The 22,796-nt window shown below is 41.5% G+C and overlaps 1 protein-coding gene across 1 annotated transcript in view; it reads right to left on the reverse strand.

Annotated features, from left to right (window-relative positions):
- Positions 1-22,796, reverse strand: part of BCL11A (BAF chromatin remodeling complex subunit BCL11A) — a 99,548-nt gene that overhangs the window by 71,477 nt on the left and 5,275 nt on the right. The window contains 1 exon segment of the mRNA XM_040224162.1: positions 20,282-20,611. Coding sequence (XP_040080096.1) covers positions 20,282-20,611 — 330 coding nt within the window.

Below are 22,796 nucleotides of genomic sequence, written 5' to 3' on the forward strand. Positions count from 1 at the left end.
TTGCATCGGATGCCTTTAACAAGCAAGAATTTGTAACTCCAAGAACTCAGCATATGTAGGCTATGTCCATGCAGAAAAACCAGCTTTGGGGGGGAGGAAGAAGGAAAATATCACTGAATTCAGTCAGTTAATTGAATTTAAAATACCTGGTTGTTTGAATTCAACTGATTTCTTTGTCAAGTGTATTTCTATTTTGACATAACTACAGTTGCCCAAAAAAGCAAAGCTGGAAAAAATACACATTTTTAGAGTTTATCAAAGAAAAAAACAGCTTGCTACAATTAAAAGATGGAGAAATCTTATAAGGCTGGAAACTTCTGTGAACTATTACCATTCCATTATACCATGATTCCATTCTGCTTCCAGCAATTGGAAAGTTGCTCTTAAGCTTTTTGCTGAGAGCTCATGAGCTCAAGCCTTCCATCTCCAATGTTACTTCCATCTTTGAGGCAAAGCAAGACAATATTCTGGCCTCTCTGCAGATTAGCCTCATTCAGCAACTATATTCTAAAGAGAGCAGGAAGGAGTGGAAGTTGGGAATCTGCCTACGGCATTCGGAACATGCTGTATATGATGGGGGCTAGAGAACTCATCCTGTCCAGACCACCCATTTGACAGAGGAAGAAACTAAAATGCCAAGAGATGAAAGGAACCCATGGTCACCTAGCTCAAAGTCAGAACCCAGGCATATACTAGTTCTTAGACCTGTATCTTTCCACTATCATTAAAAGTCAAAAAATCCCAAAAGACCTCAATCCTCACCCCAAACCAGTCTCAGTAATTTTTCCATTGCCATCATGGAAAAGTAAATGTCTAGTTATATACCTTTACAAATTTTTACTTTATCTCTCTTTTTTTTGTACTTTATTGTTTCAGAATCAAAAATAGTTCATCATAATGCTCTCAAATGAACTGTCTTCCTCTTACAGGCAGATACTGTAGACTTTTAGTAGTGTAACCAGGATATCTTTTTTTTTTTAAGATTACAGTTTTTCTGTAACAATGATTTCACATTCTTGGTGCAAAATGTGTATGGTTTCTCTCACCCTTAACTTCCGCAAAATCTAGAGTGGATCTTTTTTAGAATCTGGTTAAAATCCTGTTATTTTAGGATGATGTGTTCTAACAGAAAGCTCTGGATTGGCTATATTGTCCTTTTCCTCCCCCTGAAGATTTTTAAATAGTTTTCACTTTTAAAAGGATTTCAACTTTGAATTGTGCCGACGCCAAAATCTCTATACATCTAATCAATCAATAAATAAGACAAACAAAGCAGCATATGTTTATCCTTTACCATTTGGGGCGTGTACATTAATTACCGCAGATTGTCTTCTATGCGTCTTCCCCCCATTGCAGACAGCAGTGCTCAAAAGGGGCCACAAAATAAAAATGTATGGGGTAATTAAATGGATATTTATAATTAGAACTTAATAATTTGCATCAGGGACAAATGAGCTCTGATTTTAATCTGCAGCGCATTTAGATTAGCCCGAAGATAGTGTAATTTGATGGTTTATAGGCCTCCTCTCAGATTAGGAAATAATACCAAGCCTTCCAAGACAGCACGTCTGTGTCAGGAGTGTGTTAAGGAAGAAGATGCAATGAAAATGTTTGACAACGTGAAAGCAGCCATAAATTACATGACAACTGTGTAAAAGTCATGATGAAACAAATAAAGGGCTGACCTATAATACATCTGATTCATTGTGACACACACAACTCCCTGCACTAATCTCTGCCCAGCCAACGCATTCTTAAGCGGGGAACTACTTAGCACAGGGAACGCTGTAAATTATCACTAGTCCACAGCATTGATTTTTAGTCGACATTTCAATCAGGTTGAAGCAGAAATACTACCCAGCTCATCCAACAGCCTCTTAACCAGTCCGCTGCCCCTCTGCGGTCTCCTCAGTTATGGCTTTGTTAAATTTCCATTGCTCTCACCATTCAATATTTATTATAGCATTGCCACATCCAGGCACTTGGCCTGAAGGGTCACCGGCCTGCCTCTTGGGACATTAAATTCGTGCTTACCTTAACGAAAGCAGAACCAAAAAAAGAAAAAGAAACAAAAGGCCAGCATCAGAGAGCTGGCCTGATTTTCAAGAGAATGGAGAGAAAATTGGGGGGGTGGGGAGGCGAAGAGGCAATAAAGCAATATTCTTCCTTTTTTTGTATCATGTCTGCTTTTCTGCCTAGAGGTCCCAGGAAACAAAACTCAGAGCTTCTCTTCTGGGGTGTTCCATCCTGAACCCAAGACATGGAGAGATGTAGGGAGATAGAGGAAGAGCTGAGGAGAAAAGAAGGAAATACGGATCCGGTTCCAGGGCAGATGAAGAACTGAAATGGAAGGTTTGGAGTTCTCTACCCACATGTATTCTCAGCAATCACTTCCATCCCAACCTCCCAACTCATACCTGCATCCACACCAATGACAACCCCTTGGTGGAGGATCTATTGAAACAACCTCCCTGGGTTCAAAGAGAAGGGTTACCAAGTGAGCAGAGCTCCCAGTTGACACTTGTGGGTGCCCAGGCCGATCCTTCAGCTTCCCCAAGGGACCTCTGCATATAGTAGGCACTCCCTGATACTATCCAAAGACTCTAAAGTTAAATAAATGGTGGTCTACAGTGGCCCAGCCAATCTGAAAGGCTGGGTAATGAAAGGAAAACCCTGCCATTTGGTTTTGGAATACATTATGTAATCCCTCTGCGACGAACCTCAGGTCTTGCTTCAGCAAATATTAATGGTGTCAGCGCAGCCTGCAGAGTGACTGGGGGAGGCCACCATGCAACTGAAAACCAGCCTCGGGGAAAGCCACATGTGGGTCATATGGAGTTGTTGACTATAGTTTCCATTCAAAACTTCCCTCAGTCTCCTCGCATGCTTTCCAGACTCGCCTTAGCACAGCGCTTGTTTGGCCAGAAATGAAAACCTCCTTGAAGCAGACTATTACCCCTCAGGACCCCCTACATACACTCACTCACTCACTCACGAGCTACGCTCTTTCCCTCACCTTTTCCTACAGCGTGGTTCCGATTCTCCAGACCTTTTAAAAGTGTGGCAAGTGAAAGGAATGTCACAGAGACGACAGAACAGAACCGCTGCCAGGCTGACTCCACCAGCCCTGCCTTAAAGGCCCCAGCTGGGTTCCTTGGTCACCCGTCTGCTGTCTCCGAACCAAGTCACAGACACGTAGTAAAACCCCCTCCCTCATCTTCTCAGGACCCCCGCCCCACTTCTGGCTCACTCTGGACAGACAGAGAAGTGAATACTTGCAAAGCAGAATTCCTTACATTGCTGCTCTTTCCAACAGCTCCAAGACGCCCAGGACAGCCGCCCAGGGACTGGATGGGAACATTCCTCTCCTTCCCAAAAGATTGAAAAACTCAACCACAAAACCCACAGGAGGACCAACTATCCAGCCCAAGAGCTTCCCACCCAGTTGGTGCCCTAGCACCACTGAAGACCTTGTGAGGGGGTGGCAGGCACTCCTGACTAGATGCCAAAGACAGAATCCTTAATAACTGTGAACGCTCAGGGAGGCAAGTTCTTTAGCCCTTGGGGAGCCTCAATTTCCCCCTCCACTAAGTGGGGCTGATAGGACTTTCCTTCTGGTGTTGCTGTGGGGAGAAGTAACCATGTGTTGGAGCCACGGTATGGCATTGGCAGCTCCCGGTGTGTATTTCTGCTTTCTCTTATTAACTCCTTGCATCGACCCTGGAAGGGAGGTTCTTTGGGTGGTCTCCATTTCACAGAGGTTCAAGGGTCCACCCAAACCCTCCCATCCAGTCAGTGGTGAAGCAGGACTCTGAACCCACAGCAGCTATGTCGCACACCAGGCACATTCTCCTGGTGAGGCAGCATGTGACTGTGTGGAGAGAAGCCAAGCGCTAAGGGAGCTGCGATGGAGAGAAGCCCCTCACCGATAGCTCCACCACATCAGGTCAGTGAGAGCTCCTGAGCTCTCTACACCCACGGATTCAGGAGCCCACCCTGAGGCAGAAAGAGGCTCCCTGTCCTGTTCTCTCATCCCAACCCGGTCACCCCACACCAGGAAAAATGACATGGAGATCCCAGTCTTTCAAGGAGAACGATCCCAGTCCTTAAAGGAGAAAACAGTTCTAAGCCATGAGTCATAATCATAATAGTAACTGGCTTTCTTCAAGTGTTTACTTGAGGAAACAAGCAAACGTCCACACAGAATGCTCACAACAGCCCATAAGGTGGGTCCTGTGACACCCCCCACCCATCATGTTGCAGATGAAGAAAGTGAAGCTTGGAGGGATGAAGAAATCACCACACACCAGAAAGGGCAGCACCTTTTTGCCCTTTTATCCCATGTACTCACACAGGCTGAAAAGAAAAGGAAAAAAAAAAGGAGATGCACATATTTTTAAGAGTTTATTTACCCTCTTTCATGTCCTCCTCCTTTTTTTACCATGCAGGTTACAAGATAACCTCAGAGAGAGAGAAGACAGCATCTAAGGGCTTGGCTGAGTTTGGGGCATGATCTACAGGATGAGCACAGAGGCCTCCAAATTTTCCCAGTTTCTATTGGCTCCTGGCTGAATATGGGGGAAAATTCACCTCCCTTTTGAGGCTTCTGCCTGGGGAAGTAAACATGATTTTATCATATTTTACCTGGATGTTCACGATAGTGCCTTTTCTAGTCCATGATGGGGAAAAAACTATTTTTTATTGTGTGAACTGCAGGCCTCCAGACCACTTGGAAACCCCAAGCTCCCCTACGTGGAATTCTCTGGGCTCGGCGTTAGCCTCAGCAGCCCCTCTGGTGGGAGCCAGAACATGCCTCCTGCCAGTGAGTAACAGGGAAATTCAATTACCTCGCCACTTGTGGCAAGAGGGCAAAGACTGCACATTAAAAGAGCCAAAAATGTCAGGAAGTTATTGGGCTGATGACTCTTGCTTGCCAACACTCATAAGTGAATACATAATGTCACAGTAAACTAAAAAACACAGAAACAGACCAAAGAAGATAAGATAATCGAGAACAAAACAAGCCCAGACACATGGGATTGCCATCAGCCCTGCTCAGGAAACGCCGTGTTTCCAACAGGGCACTTTTCCCCCAACCCCTGGCCACTCCTGGGCCTCGCCTGTGTATGCTCTTGCTCGGCCACCAAGAGATTAGCTCACAGGTCCTTTTCAACGAAGAGTTTAACTTCAGCCGTTAAAAAAAAACAAACCTGATTCCCACCGATTTCTACCTGCACATGCAGGCCCACCTGCCATGTCCCGCCCTGGCTCCACGCACACACTCTCACACACGCTGGTCTCCTAAACACACCAACTCTTCCAATCCCCAGCCCTCGGGTTACTGGCGTTATCACAATTCCTTTTTTTCCCAACGGCAAGCCAGGAAAGATGATAGGAACTGTGTATGTAGCCAAAAGACTGGCCTCAACTGGTTCAGAAGGGGAAAAAAATTGAGTTGTGTATTTTTTTCTTGCCTTTAGCCAAAGACCTGGGAACATTTGATGTACAGTCGGCAGGTATTTTTAAAAAAAGAAAGTAGGAAAGAAAAGAAAGAAGAAGAAAAAAAAAAAACCCACCACTGAAAAGGCTTGGCTGCACTGGGGCCCTGACACGCTCTCATCTAAAGCTTGGCCCTCGGCCAAGTTCATCTGTTAATGGACAGCCGCAACCACGGCGTACACCTCCCCCACCTCCCAGACTCTTCTCTGTTCTACCTCTTTCGAGCTCCTAAAAACTAGACATCGATTATGTCTGCGCTTTTCCCTTTCTATTCAAGATAAACAAAGTGCTTCAAGTTCAGGGCACACCCTGGGACCCTTGACAAAACAATCTATCATTCTGTCTGCTAAACCAGTCTGGCTACACCACAGCCGGGAGAGCAAGGCTCCCAATGTACAATTTTCCCTTTGTGCTCCGTCCCTCTTGCCACTAACCTCTTTTCTTTACCACCTTCTCCGGAGCAGATGGACTTGACCACTTTGCTTAAAGCCCCTCCCAGTAACCTCAGAAATTAAAAGAACGGAGCCTCTGGCTGCTCCTCCTCCTGCCCAGGTTTTCCTTGTCCCCCTGTGGCTCCCTCATCCCTTGGACACACACACACGCACCCTTAGATCCACACAATCCTTTCGACCCTCTCACCACAGACACTCACCCAGAAAATAAATGAAACCCAGGGACTGCCCCCTCTTTTGCTCCCTGAAAGAACATTTTGAGTAAATTTTGTTTTAAATCATATCCATTCATTTATCCTGACTCGCAATTAAATGCAAGTACACTTTTTACAACCAGTACGGAATGTATTAATTATAACTACAAATGGTCAAATGAGAGCATGGTCCCTCCTAAAAATATTAATAAAAGACATAATAAATAATATTAATGAAACAAAAATAGATTCATAAGCCTTGGCCAGAGCTTTTATTATTTCACACAAGGGGAAATCCAGCCAGTGAAACTTGCTGCACATACTTTGGCAGGACTCTGGCCAACCAACCACCACTGAACTCTACAGAGCATGTTTCAGGAAAGGGTGGGGGCGGGGGGCGCAGGGTGGTACAGCAGTGCCCTAGTGCTGGGGGTTTTGTGCAGACACCATCCTGAGAGGCTGATTGATGGCCACGGTGCACAATGCACCTAACATCTTTCACAGCTTTCCCATGTGGTCAGGGAAAGTTACCCACAGGCTGCTTCCCCTTCCTAAGGCAGCCTGGGCTGTTATTTTAGTGCCTACTCCTCCCGTGGAAGGACAAACACAATCCTCTAGACCCAGGGAGAAAGAAGCCCAGCTAGGTAAAGGGCTCAGAATTCAGGCCCCATGAGCACCCTTTACTGCATCAGCACTGGAAGCAGCCTTCCTGCCATACCACCAGGCCCCAGCTAACCCATCTCCACATCCCACAGCCCCTCGCTCACCCCAGCACTCCCTGCCCCCCTCCCTTTCTCCTCAATCCAACACACCCACCACACAATCGAATCTAATTAAGATTGGGAAAAAATTTGCATTTTCTTTTCACTGTACCCCCAGTAATCACAGAAGTTCTTCAAATTTTGAGAATTTTGTTCCTCTGCTAATTATTTCCCTCATTTTGAATTTCAAGGCACAAAGACAGTCTATCTCATTGGTAGTCTATTAATAGTTTGAAGTTTTGAGCATCAGAAGGTAGGGTGGGCTTTTTTTTTTTTTTTTAATTTTTTCCTTTTAAAACTGTTCTGTCATTTCCAGTTTTGCAAAAGGAGTGTTTAGTTGTTGTTGTTAGTGGTGATGATGTTAATATTTCTTCCAAAAGACAGCTTCGTTGTGCCATTCTGCATATTATGATTTGGTCACCCCCTTACAATAGTTACTCTCTGCCTGGTTTACTGATTTACAGACCCTTGGTATGTGAGTGGCAAAAAAAAAAAAAAAAAAAGAAAGGAAAAAAGAAAGAAAATTCCTTGGCATAAGTGTATGTTTGCTGATCAAATTTCAGATCATGTGTTGTTCATTATTATGACTTTACTTGAAAAACAGTTTGCCACAGTGACATGGATTCGCTTTACATGCTTTCTACCTCTCTACTCCCTTTAAGGACTTTGAAAACCAGTACACTTTTTTAAAGGTAGGTTTAAAGCATGAACTGGTTTGGATTAAAATGTTTCAATGTCCACAAATTCCCTGAAAATACAATTTTAAAAGATGTATGCAAAGCTGCGCATGATTTTGAGGGAGCTAATGAGACTGTCCCACCAACAAAATTTAATGGTGATTTAAGAAATTCTAATGCTTTTCATTTACTTCCTGTAGAATTATTTGTGTACTTGACATTTATACAGTCGCTCCATTATATAACAATCTACTCTGGGTACACTAGATGATGCCAATCTATTAGAATGAAATTTGTACTCCATATAAGCAGAAGTTTCCAGTCCGTTTTGACTTACCATTACATTTCGATGTAAAGTGTTATTATAGCTGAGTATAAAGCACAGCTACTCCATGCTCAGGGTTTTTAACTCTAATACTGTAATCTTTCTTGTTGCTTCTAGGGCTGTGTCAGTGTTTACATTCCTGGAAGTTAAATAAACCGACATGGCAAAACTCCTGGATAGACTGAATAATAAGGCTTGTGATGACTAAATTGTTTACTTTCTACCTTGTTAGGATCCCTTTCTTGTAAAGTTTTGGGGAGAGACAGAGAGAGGAGGAATGAAGGGGGCGGGAGTGATATGAGATAGAAAGAGAGAGATTTACACACTGGCTTCCATATGTCACAAAGACCTTCCTACCCACAACCAAGGAGAATGAAGCAGCCTGCCTAAGTTAGTTTTGCCCTTTTTGATTTGTGTTTTGTGTTCTTAAATACTGGGTCATCTGAATACCCCCCCTTGTCTACTATCCTCCCCTCAATAAAAAATATGAACATTTTTTGCCTATTTTCAAATAGCAAATTATCCATTAGATTTCATCATATCTTAGTAAAGCAATTACATCAAGAAAATGATAGTGCGTGTGGAATCAATTATGCATGCAGTTGGCCGGAGACCAAAGGCTGTGAAGTCGGAGAGGGCAGAATCGCTCGACACACACAAATAAAAAGCCCCTGGATCTCACAGATGGACCCCATCAGTTCATCTTACTGCCTAAAAAGTTCATGCACTTAATAATTTATTTGTGTTCTGGATACTGTTTCCCAGCTGAATATTAACAACTTTGAACTGAAGCATGCTTTTAGCATGGTATGGATGGAAGTCACGGTAGGGCAGTGCTAGGGTCCCTCAGAGGTTAAAATTGTAGTTATGTTTCTTACACACTGTTCATTCTCCATCACAATTTATTTTCTTCCATTAAACATTCCTTTTAATCAGAATATCAGTTTCAATGTTCTGATTCTGCTTGTTAACCAGTGATAAACTCCTAAACCAAAGACAAACATCAATAATACAGCACAAGCTATTCAACAGCAAAGGCAAACACCAAAATCACAGGCTCTCAAAAATCGGAAACCGTTCGTTAGCACCTTGTTTTCACAACCAGAGCACTTATGTACCTTGAGAGAGGCACCCGGTAGCCCAGAGACCACAATTTACTTTAGTGACTAGGGGAGGACACAGGCAGAACAGCTGAGAGCAGAAGGCCCCAGCAAAACTTCCTTGAACCAAAAGATAAGTTAGTCAAACTCAGACCCAAGACATGGAAGGGCAAGTCACCTTTTCAAAGCAGAGACCCAAAGCATTGTTACAAAGGTCTGTCGTTAGTAGGCGTCTCTCTTCCAAAGGCACCTGATGTCTTAATACACTGAAACAGTCTCTCCGCCATCAAACTGCTAACAGTGAAACTGCCCAACAACTTTCAGGGGGGAAAAGGGACAAGCCACACATATTTCTGTGGATATCTGGATATGCCTCCATTATACACTTAAATTTTATTCTTCTCCCCAAATAAGAAAAACTTCCAGCCAACACTTCCACAAACTGTACTTAATGTTAAAAGAAAATGGATAAAAACATATGTAATTACTCAAGGTTAGACTTCTAATTCCTCAATTCACTAAAGGAAACTTGGCAAGAAGATGCATCATTTTGCTCCTTTCTACTGGGGCATCTGAGGAGGAGAGCCACTGAGGCAGCTAATACACAAAACATGATCAAAAGTGATTAACAACAGCTTCATATGCAAATTGCATTAATGAAGGAGTGCAAAGTCATCATGTAAATTAAATATGTCAAATCTCTTGGTGAACTTTCAATCTTGAGAAGAAAAAACACGGCTTTAATTTTTTTACATCATCAATTTTGCAAGATTGAAAATCTAAGAATCTTGGTGCTATAAACAATTTTCACCTTTTTTTTCTCCTTCAGCAGGCTGACAGGCCAGCCTGATGTGCACCGAATGTACATGTTAATAGGCCAATCAAAAATGCAAAACAATTCGCAATTACTGGAAGGACCTAATGGTCATTAGAATTTACAACTAGGTAATGAACTGAAGTCTGCCCACACCATGCATATTCATAAAGCAATTTAGCCTTTGAAGATTAAAGAAGTGCTTAAAATTCAAATGAGCTTTAGCAAATTATCAGTAAGATTCATCCAAAAAGCAAAGGGTTTTTCTTCCTATGATTTCCTCATTTTTTTAATGCAAAATTGTTATATCTTCCAGACTGAGCTTAAACTAAACATTGAGCTAGAAGTGAAGCCAAGGGGCTAAGAGACAAACGGAGGCTGCAAACATCGTTACGGACTTTGTTCATAAAACTAAGCCCTTAAGAGCCAAACCTATCTCTAAACATGGTAATTTATCAAAAACAGCCCAGAGTTGCTCATAGGCAATACTGCACAGTCCTCCAACAAAACAGATTAACGGGAGTCCCACCACCCTCCCAAAAAGCCTTTTTCCCCTCAAGTTGAGTCTCCTGTGTAAACATCCACTATGGTATAAAAACAGCTTTTTCATCAGCTTGGAGTGGCATTCATTTTAGAAGTCTCTGCTTCCAAAGGGAAGAGAGCAAGGAAGGAGAGGGTAAAGGCGGAGAGGAGCATGATCTGGTTTACTTCTGAGGAGTGAAAATCTTGTCGTTGGGTATTTATCTTCCTGGGGGTTCCCCCTCATCCCACACTGGCAGCATTTAATCCAAGAAGAACAGGTCAGGCCGACATCAGCTAACATTCAGAAAGTTAGGGTGTCCACCCACCACCACCCCACCCCAGTTATTAGAGAGCATCGTGGGAATTTGGACTTTCAAGCTTCCCAATTACCAGTGTGGAGAAGAATCTAACTCACACCTTGAATGCTGACTCCCACTTTAACCTCATGACATTTAAGAAATTCTAGCGACAGAATTCCCACTGCAGGCCTCCCCCACTGCCATCCCAAACACTCCCTCCATCCAGGTGAAAAGCACAGAAGTCTCTGAATCCTCCCTCAGCTGGTGGACAAGTAAGACTGGGAATAACAGCTTTGAAAGGACCTGTGCTTACTGCTCCAAAGCTAGACCCAAAGGGCTCTCTGCCTTGGTGATTGTCTTTGAACCCCTATTGAAAATATTCCAGTGGTTTCTCTCTGCCACCCTTCTCCCCCTCCCCATCCCCGACCCCCAGCCTCAGATGCTTTCCTGAAGTTGATCTTACCTGGAATGTAGGTATGTCAAGGAAGTGGGAAAAGAGGTGGAGAGAGAAGGGAGAAAACCTCAGGCACTATCTCCAATTTCCTCGACTCTCTAATCCAGGGCCCTGCTCAGAAACACGCCACATTTTAACGTTTATTAGAAAGAATAGGAGGCAGAGCTTCCTTCACGGGACCTGCATTCATGACCATCTGTATGAACCACAGGTCCACAGTCCTGACCAATTCTGTTTGACACTAATGTTACTCTACATGAGTAGAGTTCAATGAGGGTTGATATGGGATGTGACAGAGTAAATCAGAATTAGATTAAAAACAAAAGTTTAGAAACCGACGCTACACTACAGAGCAAATGGGAGTTGAAGGCCAAATTTCCCCTAACTGCCTTCAAGTCATTTTCCCTATTAGAGTGTTTGCCCGCCACCCCCCTGCTGGCAATGCCACAATCCCATCAGAAAGCAGAGTGGAATGCATATAGGAAGGCCTGAGATATTCCTCTTTAGATACAATACCTATATATTTAATATATAGCAATTAACTTCTGGTCAGGAGTCTGCAGGCAGCAAGCTGCCCCAAGCAGATAGTGGGGGAGGGGCCTGGAGCTGGGACAAGCACAAAAGACAGGTCCAACAACAATGCCTGCTGTCAGCAGCTGAATTATTTTTATACAGGAATTTTTATCTCTATTGTACAAACAAGTACGTGTCTGTGCAGACTTGTTAAGCAATCCACTTGTATGTAGAATAAGATTTTTTTTTCTTTCTTGCTACCAGTCACACAGCTCCAAGATCAGAAGAAATACATAGTCTTTGAAGCTGCTCAAATGTTTTAGTTAAAAGGACAGCAGTTGTTTTCAAAGATCCAAGAGTATCTTTATCAGAATTAAATTTTTCCTTATTGATTTTTTTCTCCTTAACATAACAAAAACATAACATGAGAAGGTTAAGATTTATTATTAAAATTTTTCTCAGCCTTTAAATCATACTTCAGTAGCCAATGTTCACTTTTAAATGTAAAAGAATAATTTTTTAAAATCTTAGGATGGGATAGAGTAGGAGAGAAAAACTCATGAGATTTAAAATTTAATACTGTTAAGGCACTGTTTTAACTATGAACTCAAAGATAGGGGTGGGGGCAAAATGGGCAATAAATGGCTTATTGCAAGTTGCCCCTAAATGTAAATAATCATGACATCATGGTATCCCCTGAGTCAGTAGAAGGAAATGCTTCAGATATTTTTTGTGACCCAAAGAGAAACTCCATATTTAAAACCTAAAAAGCAGATATGGCACATAGTGCCTCACGCTGCAGCTAATGCAGGAATCCAAGCTACACTTCATTTTCCTAAAAATTGACAGATGTGATTTTTTTTCTGTACTTCTTTATGCATCATTACATATCAAGAAAATGAACAACTGATGAATATAAATGTAAATGCCCCGATGCTTAGCAGGAGGTTTCCCCATTTTTTTTAAAAGAAAATTCCAAAATAAACTAAAAAGCAGAGAAAGGGGGGGAAACACCACAGCACCTGTGTTCTTTCTGAAAGCACCTCTGCAGGTTTCACAATAATTCCATTCTTCATTTTAATGGGAGTTTTTAAACCAATGGACTCACCTCTATCTGAAACTGAGATCAAATTGTAGGTGTAACTGTTCATCGCCCATGCTAACAACAGCGAAGATACACACAGAAACTCATTGTGAGTGACCACAGGTCCCCAGGTATCCCCTTCATCAATAGACCTGCTCCAGGTCGCCAGTGGGAATTCCCGGGTGGGACGATTCAATTCTGAGTAACACGCTGCCAACCCTATCTGGAAAAGTAGAAAAGGGTGTGCACAGCGTCTTCTCGCCTCTCTTACAGGAAGTTTAAACCTGATCATCTCAACTTTAGTGGCTATAATTTGTTGTCTAGAGCTCCAAGAACTTGGTCTTTTATCTATCTAAAGAAATCAAAAAGAAAAAAGGAAGGCAGAGAGCAAGGGAGCTGTGGCCTGGCCTAGCCCCTAGCGGGGCTCTAGCTCAGAGCAGTAACCTGTGCAGGTAAGCCTTCCAGCGGCATTGCATCAGACCGGCTCACATCAGTCTCCAGGGTGAATGGAGAGGTGAAACACTGGTGCCCTGTCTGCAAACTCCTCGTTCTCCAGTTCTTGGCAGCTTATTTTTCCAAGTGTTTTGTTTCAGGAAACATGTGTATTTTTCTTTGTACATTTTGTGGATTTCCCACAACTGGCTCTGACAGCTGTTGATTCTGTTAAATGAACACATTATAAAAATCCTCTTTAAAACCTCAAGCAAGAGTGGACTTAAAAATAATGGCAAAATATTTTAATGGAGTTCCAGTTGAGAGTTGGTGTTTTAAAAAAAAAAAAAGTACAAATGAAAGTACAGAAGTCCTTTAAGTCAGAGCTAGATTTAAACTGAATGTATGAGCACGTGTGCATGTGTGCGTATGTGTGCGTGTGTTTAATGGGGAAAGAGGGGTGTTGCAAATCACCACAAATATTTACACTGTACTCCCTTTGTTCAAATCACATACTTTTAACAGGAAAAGCTGGAACTGTGGCTATTTAAAATTTTAAATATTCAAACGCCTGTAATTAACCATATGAAACAAATTATGTCGCTTTTCTCCATACCAGCACATGCAAAGAAATTCGGGTGGGGGACTGGGAGGTGGCAGAGTCGGGGAGACAACTCCAAGAGGAGGCAAGGATGATGTTTTCATTTTGCTCTAGATCAAAGGAGAACAAGAATGGAAACTGTGGCAGAGCCAGCATTTTTACATCGCTGTCTTTCACACTGGGCTATCTAAGTTTACACAATTCCCCAGACTGGCTGCATATTAAGCTTGCTGTGTACAGCTTTATTATGGTGCGCTGGTGGAAGAAGCATTAATATTCCGGCTCCGCAACTGACAGGGCATTTACATGCGCCCATATGAGCGGCACCTGAGAGAGCTTCCAAGGTGCAGTAGCTGTGCGCCTATTGTAAAGGCAAATGAAGCTCACCTAGTCCCTGCTGGGGTCAGAAGCGACCTCACCACCCCCCAAGCCTCAAATCCTTCCCTTGCCAACCTAACTCGATGCCATCACAGAATGACGAATGAGCTCAGAAATAGACCCTAAGTTACTAACCCTGCTCAGAACAGCAAAAGCCATTGCTGAAATGTTTTAAAAATGCACAGGGAGTGCAGCTGGCCAGTAAAAAGCAGAGAGACAAATTCCAGTGAACCCAATATGGAACACGTTACATTCTAAACCTGATTAGAAATCTAGTCTGATGTTTACTGGCTTCAAATTGAGTTTGGCATCAAGCATACTGGCTTTCATAATGCTGGCATTTTTTTATTACTATTATTTTAAATCTGCCTTTGGTTCCTAGGAGCACATGTGGAGAGCTAAAGCATTCTTATTCGTCAGGTTACATTTCCTAGAAATTAAGTTAGTGACACAAAATGACTCTAGTAGCAGTAAAGTGGTCCATGCTCAAATTAATTAGGTCATTTTTGTAAAACCTACACGACACATTACAAAGGTAAATTTACTGATATTGGCCAGAGCTCTATCCCCTGGAAGAAAAAGGGGAGAAGCATTTTGAGGACTTATTTACCTGGGTAGGAGGAGAGAACAGAGAAGGGAGAGAGACAATGGCCAATTTCCCATTGGTATTACAAATAAAAATACTAGTCATTATCCATTAAATTATATAGTCTGAATATATTTTATGAATTTATTAATGTCTTCCAAATTGACACATAAAATTAAAACCTGCTTGATTTGAGATAGTGTTAAAAATGGACCCTAAGTTTAAATTTTTTTTAAAATCCGTGTAATAACAACACTGCTGACATAACCATGACCCAAATGAAATCTGAACAAGCAGAAAGGTACTAAAGATCCTTGGTGATTAAATCTCTTGCTAAAAAAGTGGCAAGGTGCCAGGCTGGGTCCGATTTGATGCTAAGTGCCTTTTATTGCACAAAGCTGGTACTACTGTATGCAAAAACAGACTTGGGCTTGGGGTAAATTTTGTCAAATGATTTCTTTGTGCAATAAAGGGTGTGAACAGACCAACCAGAGTAGATTAAATTAACAACGAGTGACGCAATCTTGGTGCATCGCCCTAACTGTGCTACTTCAGTTAAATTTCACATTTTCTCCCAAACGAAAGCCAAAACTTTCTTCCTTTCTCACTGACTAGTGTGCAAGGCCACCACTCACCTATTCTTTTTGAAACACTTTCACTAAGAAATCACAAAATTCTGAAAAATACCTCCTTAGGTTTTGCACATCTGTTACATATTTCAATTCAGTCCCCCACATTAGCCAAACTGAAACAGCAGTGTGAAAATAATGATTTTCCAGGATTCTACAATGTGCCATTAATATGCATCCAACTCACCTCTTCCATGAGCTTAAGGTTTGCTGTTCTAATTCTGCCTACACGTGTCTATACCCAGTTGCATTTTCCAACCCATGGGCAGCTCCACAATTAAATGCTACACTCACCAGGAGGAAGGTGTGCAAAACAGATTTCAGATCCTTTAAAAGTAAAAGGCACAACTTGCAACGAAACTAGGAATGGGGTGATTTGAGAAATTACAGCACTGTTTTTTTTTAAGCCTTCATAGAATAAACACAGAGAATGGGAAGGAAACGTCCCCCCTGCTCCTGTTCTTGAAGTGAATACATATTTGTGTTTCCAATAAAAGGCCATTTTTACATTAACTGTCTGTAACAGCAGGAGACAGAAAAACTAACAATCTCCACATCACACACAGGACGATCTTCATATCACGTGGCCCTGTTCTCAAAACTAGTATTTATAAAAGACAACTAGGGAAGTGCACAATGCATCTTTTCTGTGTCACCAAAAGGGTAACGTCACAAGAAATTTGGGATCTTTGGGATCTTCCACATTTTAGATTTTTTTTTCTTTTTGGCTTGCCCAAGTAAATTTAGCAGCCATGCGGGCCACTGTGTTTAATTAAGCTTTCAAAAGTCCTTTGACAATGCCAACAATTGTAAGACACTTCTGCGGCTCAATCATGCAATCGCTGTGACAGTTCTATTTACAATTTGTCTTAGAAAGAGTTTCTCTGACATTGTACTTTGACAAAACATCCAAGCTGCCAGTTCACAACCTTTCTCTGTCTTATTTACAAATACATCTTGTATATAGGACTCCCAGTCTCATGAACATGAGCCTTTGGGTAATGACCTCGCAAAATGGGCTCCCAATGAAAATCCTAGGTATTTATTAAGAAACAATATTCTTTATTCTCTAGGTGTGAAGGTTAAATAAAATGTTCACCAGTATACTGGGGATTTTTTTGTTTGCTTGTCATTTTTTGTAGCTGCCACACTAAAAATTCACTTCAGAAGTCAGTGATTTTTATTCAGAATCACACAAATAAAGAGAAATGAAAAATAGGTTAAAATAGGATACTATAATTTATAGTCTTATTTACAATTATATCATAAAGTACATCCTCCAGTTCAGTCTGAGATAGGAAAGAATTCAAATGGGTACAAAAAGAAAAGGCAAGCTGAGTTTTTAAATTCTGAAAAGCATGAATATGGTATACTTGATTTACCTTTAAGTAACATGTTTATATATTTCTGGATTGAATCGGTACTTTTCCTTCCACAGAGCTTCTGCCTTACATATTATTATCTAGGTATGAGGTGTATTGTCTAGGCAAATAATTTTTAAATACGCTGATATCAATGCTTATGCTCTTGATTTTAAAGAGAAAAAATGTTAGATAGCAACAGACTGCTTGACAGTTCACAGGACTCATCATATTTTCTGCCACTCTCTCAAAAAGCTAACTTTATGACAGCTCAACCCTAATTTAAAGATTTCTATGTGCAATAAGCCAAAACCTCAAAGCTGACATTGTGGGATAATATTTTTTGGCCTTTTCTATAAGTGAACAGCAGTTCCACAGCCACTAATCTTCAATGAAAACTTGCCCCCCTCATAAAACATGAGACTAGGAAACAAAACAAAACCCCAGTTAAAAGCCCTGACTGCCAGTCAGACTGCTGATATCCAATAGTGGATATTTGACACACACACTGATGAACTGGGCCCTGCACAATACAACCTGCTGGTTTCCAGTTAAATTAACACTGCTTCAGGGGTCTCAGCGGATCATAATCCCACAATATTTTGAATATTTGAATAAAATGAAAAAAAAAAACCAACCTGAGCAACATATATGTGTACATTCAACCTGGTAAAAATTATCCTCACTAAAAAATACTAGGCTTTGAGAGGCCTATGTACAGCCAAAACGCATGGCATCTTACTGAAGATTTAAAGAACTCCACTCAACCTCCTGTGTGAAACCCCAAATTCTAAGCTTTATTTATCTCAGGAAGAAGATCTGTCGCTGTTTGATTCCAGCTTCCTGCCTATAAGACAGCACAGAGCACTCAGTAAGCTCCTATCCAACTTATACCACTTTAATAAAGCCTTTCCTACACAGCACATTTAAATAACTACCTTTTATACAGTTGCCAAACATATTCTTCTAGAGATTCATCAATATATCTCTTTCCTAATACAGAGCATGGCTTCTCTTTTTTGTGTGTGACCCAATTCAAATATCTACTGAATGATTACTCTTATTGTTTCCTTCCTCACCATAAAAAGAAAAACAGACTTGGAAGATGTGCTTGAGAGAAATGGGCTGCGAGTACACAGCCGTCTTCCAGAACTTCACTGCAGAGGCACCTGAGAACCAGGGCATCTTAATTTATGTGCAATGGCAGAATGTTAATTTCACCATAGGAAACTCTTAATTCATTACCGTGAATTATGAGAAGTCGTGATTCTAGTTACTGACATCTCGCTTTGAGATGTGACCATGCTATTTATGTTCAGCCAATTCCAGGGTGGGAACAGGTGATTAAACACAATGAAAGGAATCAAGACTTTGTAATTATTCGTGCATGAAAGGTTTACCTCACCTGGGTCGCAGCACTGGTGCACCCATTGAATATCTTAGATAGCTTAGGTAGCTTTTCATCTCAGCGAAACTGCTTAGCATTAGCCCTATAAAACATATCTTAAATGTGCTTTTCTGTGTGGAAGGGGTCCTTCTTTGAGCTCTCTTACAGCACTACTCCTTAAAATAAAAATCTTTGTGACCACCAGAGAGTTCAGGAAAATCTCTTCTTTCCCTACGTAGATTTACAACTGTGACAGTGAAAAGCCTTCACTATAGGGCCTCCCCCCACCAGCTTTTAGATTTCTCCTGTAAGTACAGAGGCACAGAATTTTCAAGCTGGTTAATCGGAGACTGAATAACCTACTTGGGACCTCAGTAAGAAGTGTGGTTTTAATTCTTGCTTGACAGACACTGTGTTTTGTCTTTTTAAACGAGCGGCTCGATATGTAAATACGATGTTACATCACGCAAGTGTTACTCCATATTTGGAGATTTAGAAAGGCTTTGGATCTCTGAAGACCAAATCTCCTTCCGCTTGCTCTAGCTTCATTAATCATGCCTTACACTTCTGTTCATTTTCCTTCCAGTCACAAGACAGCACATGGAAATGGTCACCACCATATCCTACTGGGGGGCTGGGGGGACAGATAAAATTGTAACCTGCATGGCATATAAGCTACATGGGATGGATTCAAGAAAATAGTTTGTAAACGCAGCTTCCCGGGCAGCAGCTTTCTCGTTTTACTAAAGGTAAAGTATCTGAGTGCTATTGCAGGAAGCATTAAAAAAGAAAGAAAATGCCACATTTGATTTTAATGAGCAAATTCCAGAGGGGGGAGGAGAAATGATACAACATTTAATCCCCTCTGGACCACTGACCCACTACAGTTCAACTCTCTGGTCAAACTCAGTCGGAGGGACAAGTTCCAGGGCATCAACTGATTCTATGTACCACCCTTCCTAAATCTAAACAAACCTTCTGCCTTTGGCGGGCAGGGGCAAGGGAAATAGAGGAAAGTGATTCGGACATGCCGGTTTTGTCACTACAGAATCCACATTCACATCATCTTGTACATTAAATCACGGTTGTTTCATTTTTTTTAATGTTTTAAGGGTCACTATATAGTGTTGTTGATTATCATTCAGAGTAGGGATTTAAGTCCCTCTGTTAGTGGTTAATTCCTTTCCCCTGTGCTGCTGAGAAACCCATACCTCTAGCTACCTTTCTGCTAAAATTAACCAGAGGAAAAAGGGCTGTTGAATGCGTATATGTATTTTTCCAAGAGAATTTTAACATTGTGTTACAGCAGAAACAGTGAAGTCTGGACTGGACATTTGTAAGGGTGACATGTGGTTGTGTAAACCACAAACAAAATCAAGATACATCTGTCAAAACCACATCAGAGACAAGAGAGAGCACAAAGAAGCATTTATCATTTAGCTGAGGAGGCAGGCTGCAAGGAGCAGCCGTTCCTGTCAAACCAACCTTTTGAAATTTCCAACATGCCCTTAAACTTTTCGAGTAAGCATGTCTGTGCGCTTCAGCAACTGCCCTCTCTACTCTGGCCTGGCCAGTCGAAAATGGCATCTTAAAGTCAAGGTCACGGTGTCATCCCACCACGGGGCTGTGTTTAATTACAGCCCCATACGGGCTGACAGCCAATATGGATCCAAGGCTAGCCCCGAAGCTCAGTTAACTCTTTCCAGTCCCTCCAAAATGCCCCTCCAGCCCACCCAGCGTCACGGAAGCCTCGAGAACAAACTGCACCGCTAGGGAGGCCTGATCAGGTATTTTGACCCAAACATGTCACTGGCCGAACTACAAATGCCCATACAGCCCCTCTGCCTCTGACTTATCACCAGGGTTGGAAATGGGCCTTGGAAACTGAGCTAGGTGTAGCAAGGCTCGACACTTCAAAATGAGAAGGGAGAGAAAAGGAAAGAAATCCAGAATCAGTAGATTCAGAGAGAGGGTATCAGGTGTGTGTGTGTAACCTATCCTGCCTACATCTGACTCAAGTGAAGTGGAAAATATTTATTTTTGTGTGTTCTGGACATAAGCCATAGGAATGATTACTTTAACGTTACAGGGCTGTCATGGACAGTCACATGGAGAAACAGAAAGCACTTCACCACTCCTTAGTGCATGGCTACAGTGCCTCTGAGAATGAAAAGAAAGCATGCAAACAGCTTTTCTCCTTGCTTCTCATTTACCTGCTATGTGTTCCTGTTTGGGGCAAATTCCTCTAGATGACGTTGATAAACAATCGTCATCCTCTGGCGTGACCTGGATGCCAACCTCCACGGGATTGGATGCTTTTTTCATCTCGATTGGTGAAGGGGAAGGTGGCTTATCCACAGCTTTTTCTAAGCAGAGGCTGCCATTGCATTGTTTCCGTTTGTGCTCGATAAAAATGAGAATGTCCCCCAATGGGAAGTTCATCTGGCACTGCCCACACGTGAGGAGGTCGTGGTCCCCTTCTGGGGCTCCCAAAGGTCCGTGGTCCGGTTCATCATCTGTAAGAATGGCTTCAAGTGGCTCGGCTGTGGTTGAAGAAACAAAAGCACAATTATTAGAGGGCCAGAAAGGAGAGGAAAGGGGGAAATACATTCTCAACCCCATCCCACCCCAGCACATTATGTAAAGGGTTTCTAGGCTCCCCCATTTAATTCTCAGAAAAACATGTGGGCACCTGAAACATACACGGGTGTGGAAACTGACAACAAGAAAGCAAATTTATCATAGAGGCAAACCATCATATAGTTAAAGGAAACTGCCTGATTTGCACACTTCCATGGAAAACTACACACACATATATACATAACACACACACACACAACAGCGTCCGGTTTGTCAGTTTAGAAAGAATGTGACTGTTATTTAAATAAATAGTTAGCACAGAAACATAACATAAGCTTAAATAATAACCACCCCCAAAGAACTGGTAAAAACATGGATTGAAACCAAATTTGTTTCTTTTTTCCTATATAGTAAGTTGTCTATTGTGCCCAAGAATAAAAGGAGAGGTGAATAAACACACACACACACCTTCTTTGTGTGTGAACATATACACTCAAAATATACAGAGACACGGCTTCATAAATTAGAAAGCTACTACATCACACAGAAAACGTGCCATATTTACACTGCCATAATAAGAAAAAGACTGCATTCACCTGTGAAATGGATCTAAATAATAATCATAACGCAGTATAACCCACACTGCCAAAAACCTTTCTGATCTCACTCTCAGCTGTGCCACAAAATCAAACACATACCAAATTCACTGGCAATTCTTCTCAGACACATTAGCTAAATGGGATACTTTTGAGTACTTAAGAAAATAAGCCAATTAGTCATTTTTTCATTCTGAAGAAAGGAATGCCTAAAATATTCTAAACATGTTTGCACTTGGTGGCCCCCATCACATAAAAATCAGAATGGTCAAGCAAACGCCACATTTCAGATCAAGGCTGAGAAGTCCTTTCTTAAGACTTGAAATACTTTGTCTAATGTTGTCAAAGTTGACTAATTTTCTGAATGAGCTCCAAAATGCTTCATTATGGGACTATTTCTGTACACATGATCACCAGTGGATGGTACAACAAGGTAGATATGTCTTTCATTCCTGTTTCTTTAAATTTAAAAAAAACAAAACAAAAACAAAACTTTGCACCAAAATGCTCAAGCATGTATTTGAACAGCTTCTATCATTTTTTAAACTTCCAAAGGGGAAATGAGAGTAAGCCTCTGCTCCTGAAACCTTACGCTTACTTACTCCATCACCAAAAAAAAAAAAATTTACAAAACACAGAATACATCCAGGATGCTGCCAGTTAATAAAACTGAAGCAGAAAATGTACAAGTCTTAAACAGTTAATCAGTCTGACCTTCTTTAGCAAGCTGCCAATTTCACATTTAATGAACTTAAAGCCACAGAGAATCAAAAAATAGATTTTAATTTGAGTGTAGAATATTGGAACAGATTTTGATAAAGTGCAAAAATCCAGTGAACTCAGGTTAAATTTATTTCAACCCTACCCAGGCTGAATACTGAGGGGGAAGATCTGGAGTAACTCCCAGATGTGCTGGGTGAAATAATATTGAGAGAGCCCTGTCTAGCTGCACCTGTGCTCAACTAGGACATGTCATAATTTCTAGCCTCTGGTACTCCTCCTAATTTAACATAAGGTCACCATAGGAATATGAAGGTTATATTCCTACTAATAGAGACAGAAAAGTAAGCACTTCTATTTCTTTGCCCAACATACTGGCCGAAAAATAGATACACATGCATACTTTCCAAATAAAAGGAGACAAACAGAAGTGCTTCTGCACTATGCGTCTATGCCATCTTTCCCCTGCTTGCTTTCATTGTGACAAGGGAGGAACTGAATAAGGAAGTTATTCGCCAAGATTCCTCCTATTTGAATTAAGGATTTTAAGTACACATTAACAAATGTGGCTTTTTTGGTTGTTGTTCAGCATTAACTACAAGTTCAGAGGTTTACAGATCGAAGAAAGACTGAGGAGAAATACCTCATTTTTTAAAAGTTAGTAGTACATAGAACCTTGGCAAAAAAAAAAAACACATTTTTTTTAAACTCCATCATTAGGATTTCTTCTTTATCCCCAAGCCCTGACACATTTCTGAAAATGGAAATATTATTTGGGAGCAAAAGAAGATATTCTCCTAGGTATCAAACAGTTAAAGGTAACGCCGTACAA

The sequence above is a fragment of the Oryx dammah genome, unplaced genomic scaffold (genome assembly GCF_014754425.2).
Source record: "Oryx dammah isolate SB20612 unplaced genomic scaffold, SCBI_Odam_1.1 HiC_scaffold_25, whole genome shotgun sequence".
Taxonomy (NCBI): domain Eukaryota; kingdom Metazoa; phylum Chordata; class Mammalia; order Artiodactyla; family Bovidae; genus Oryx; species Oryx dammah.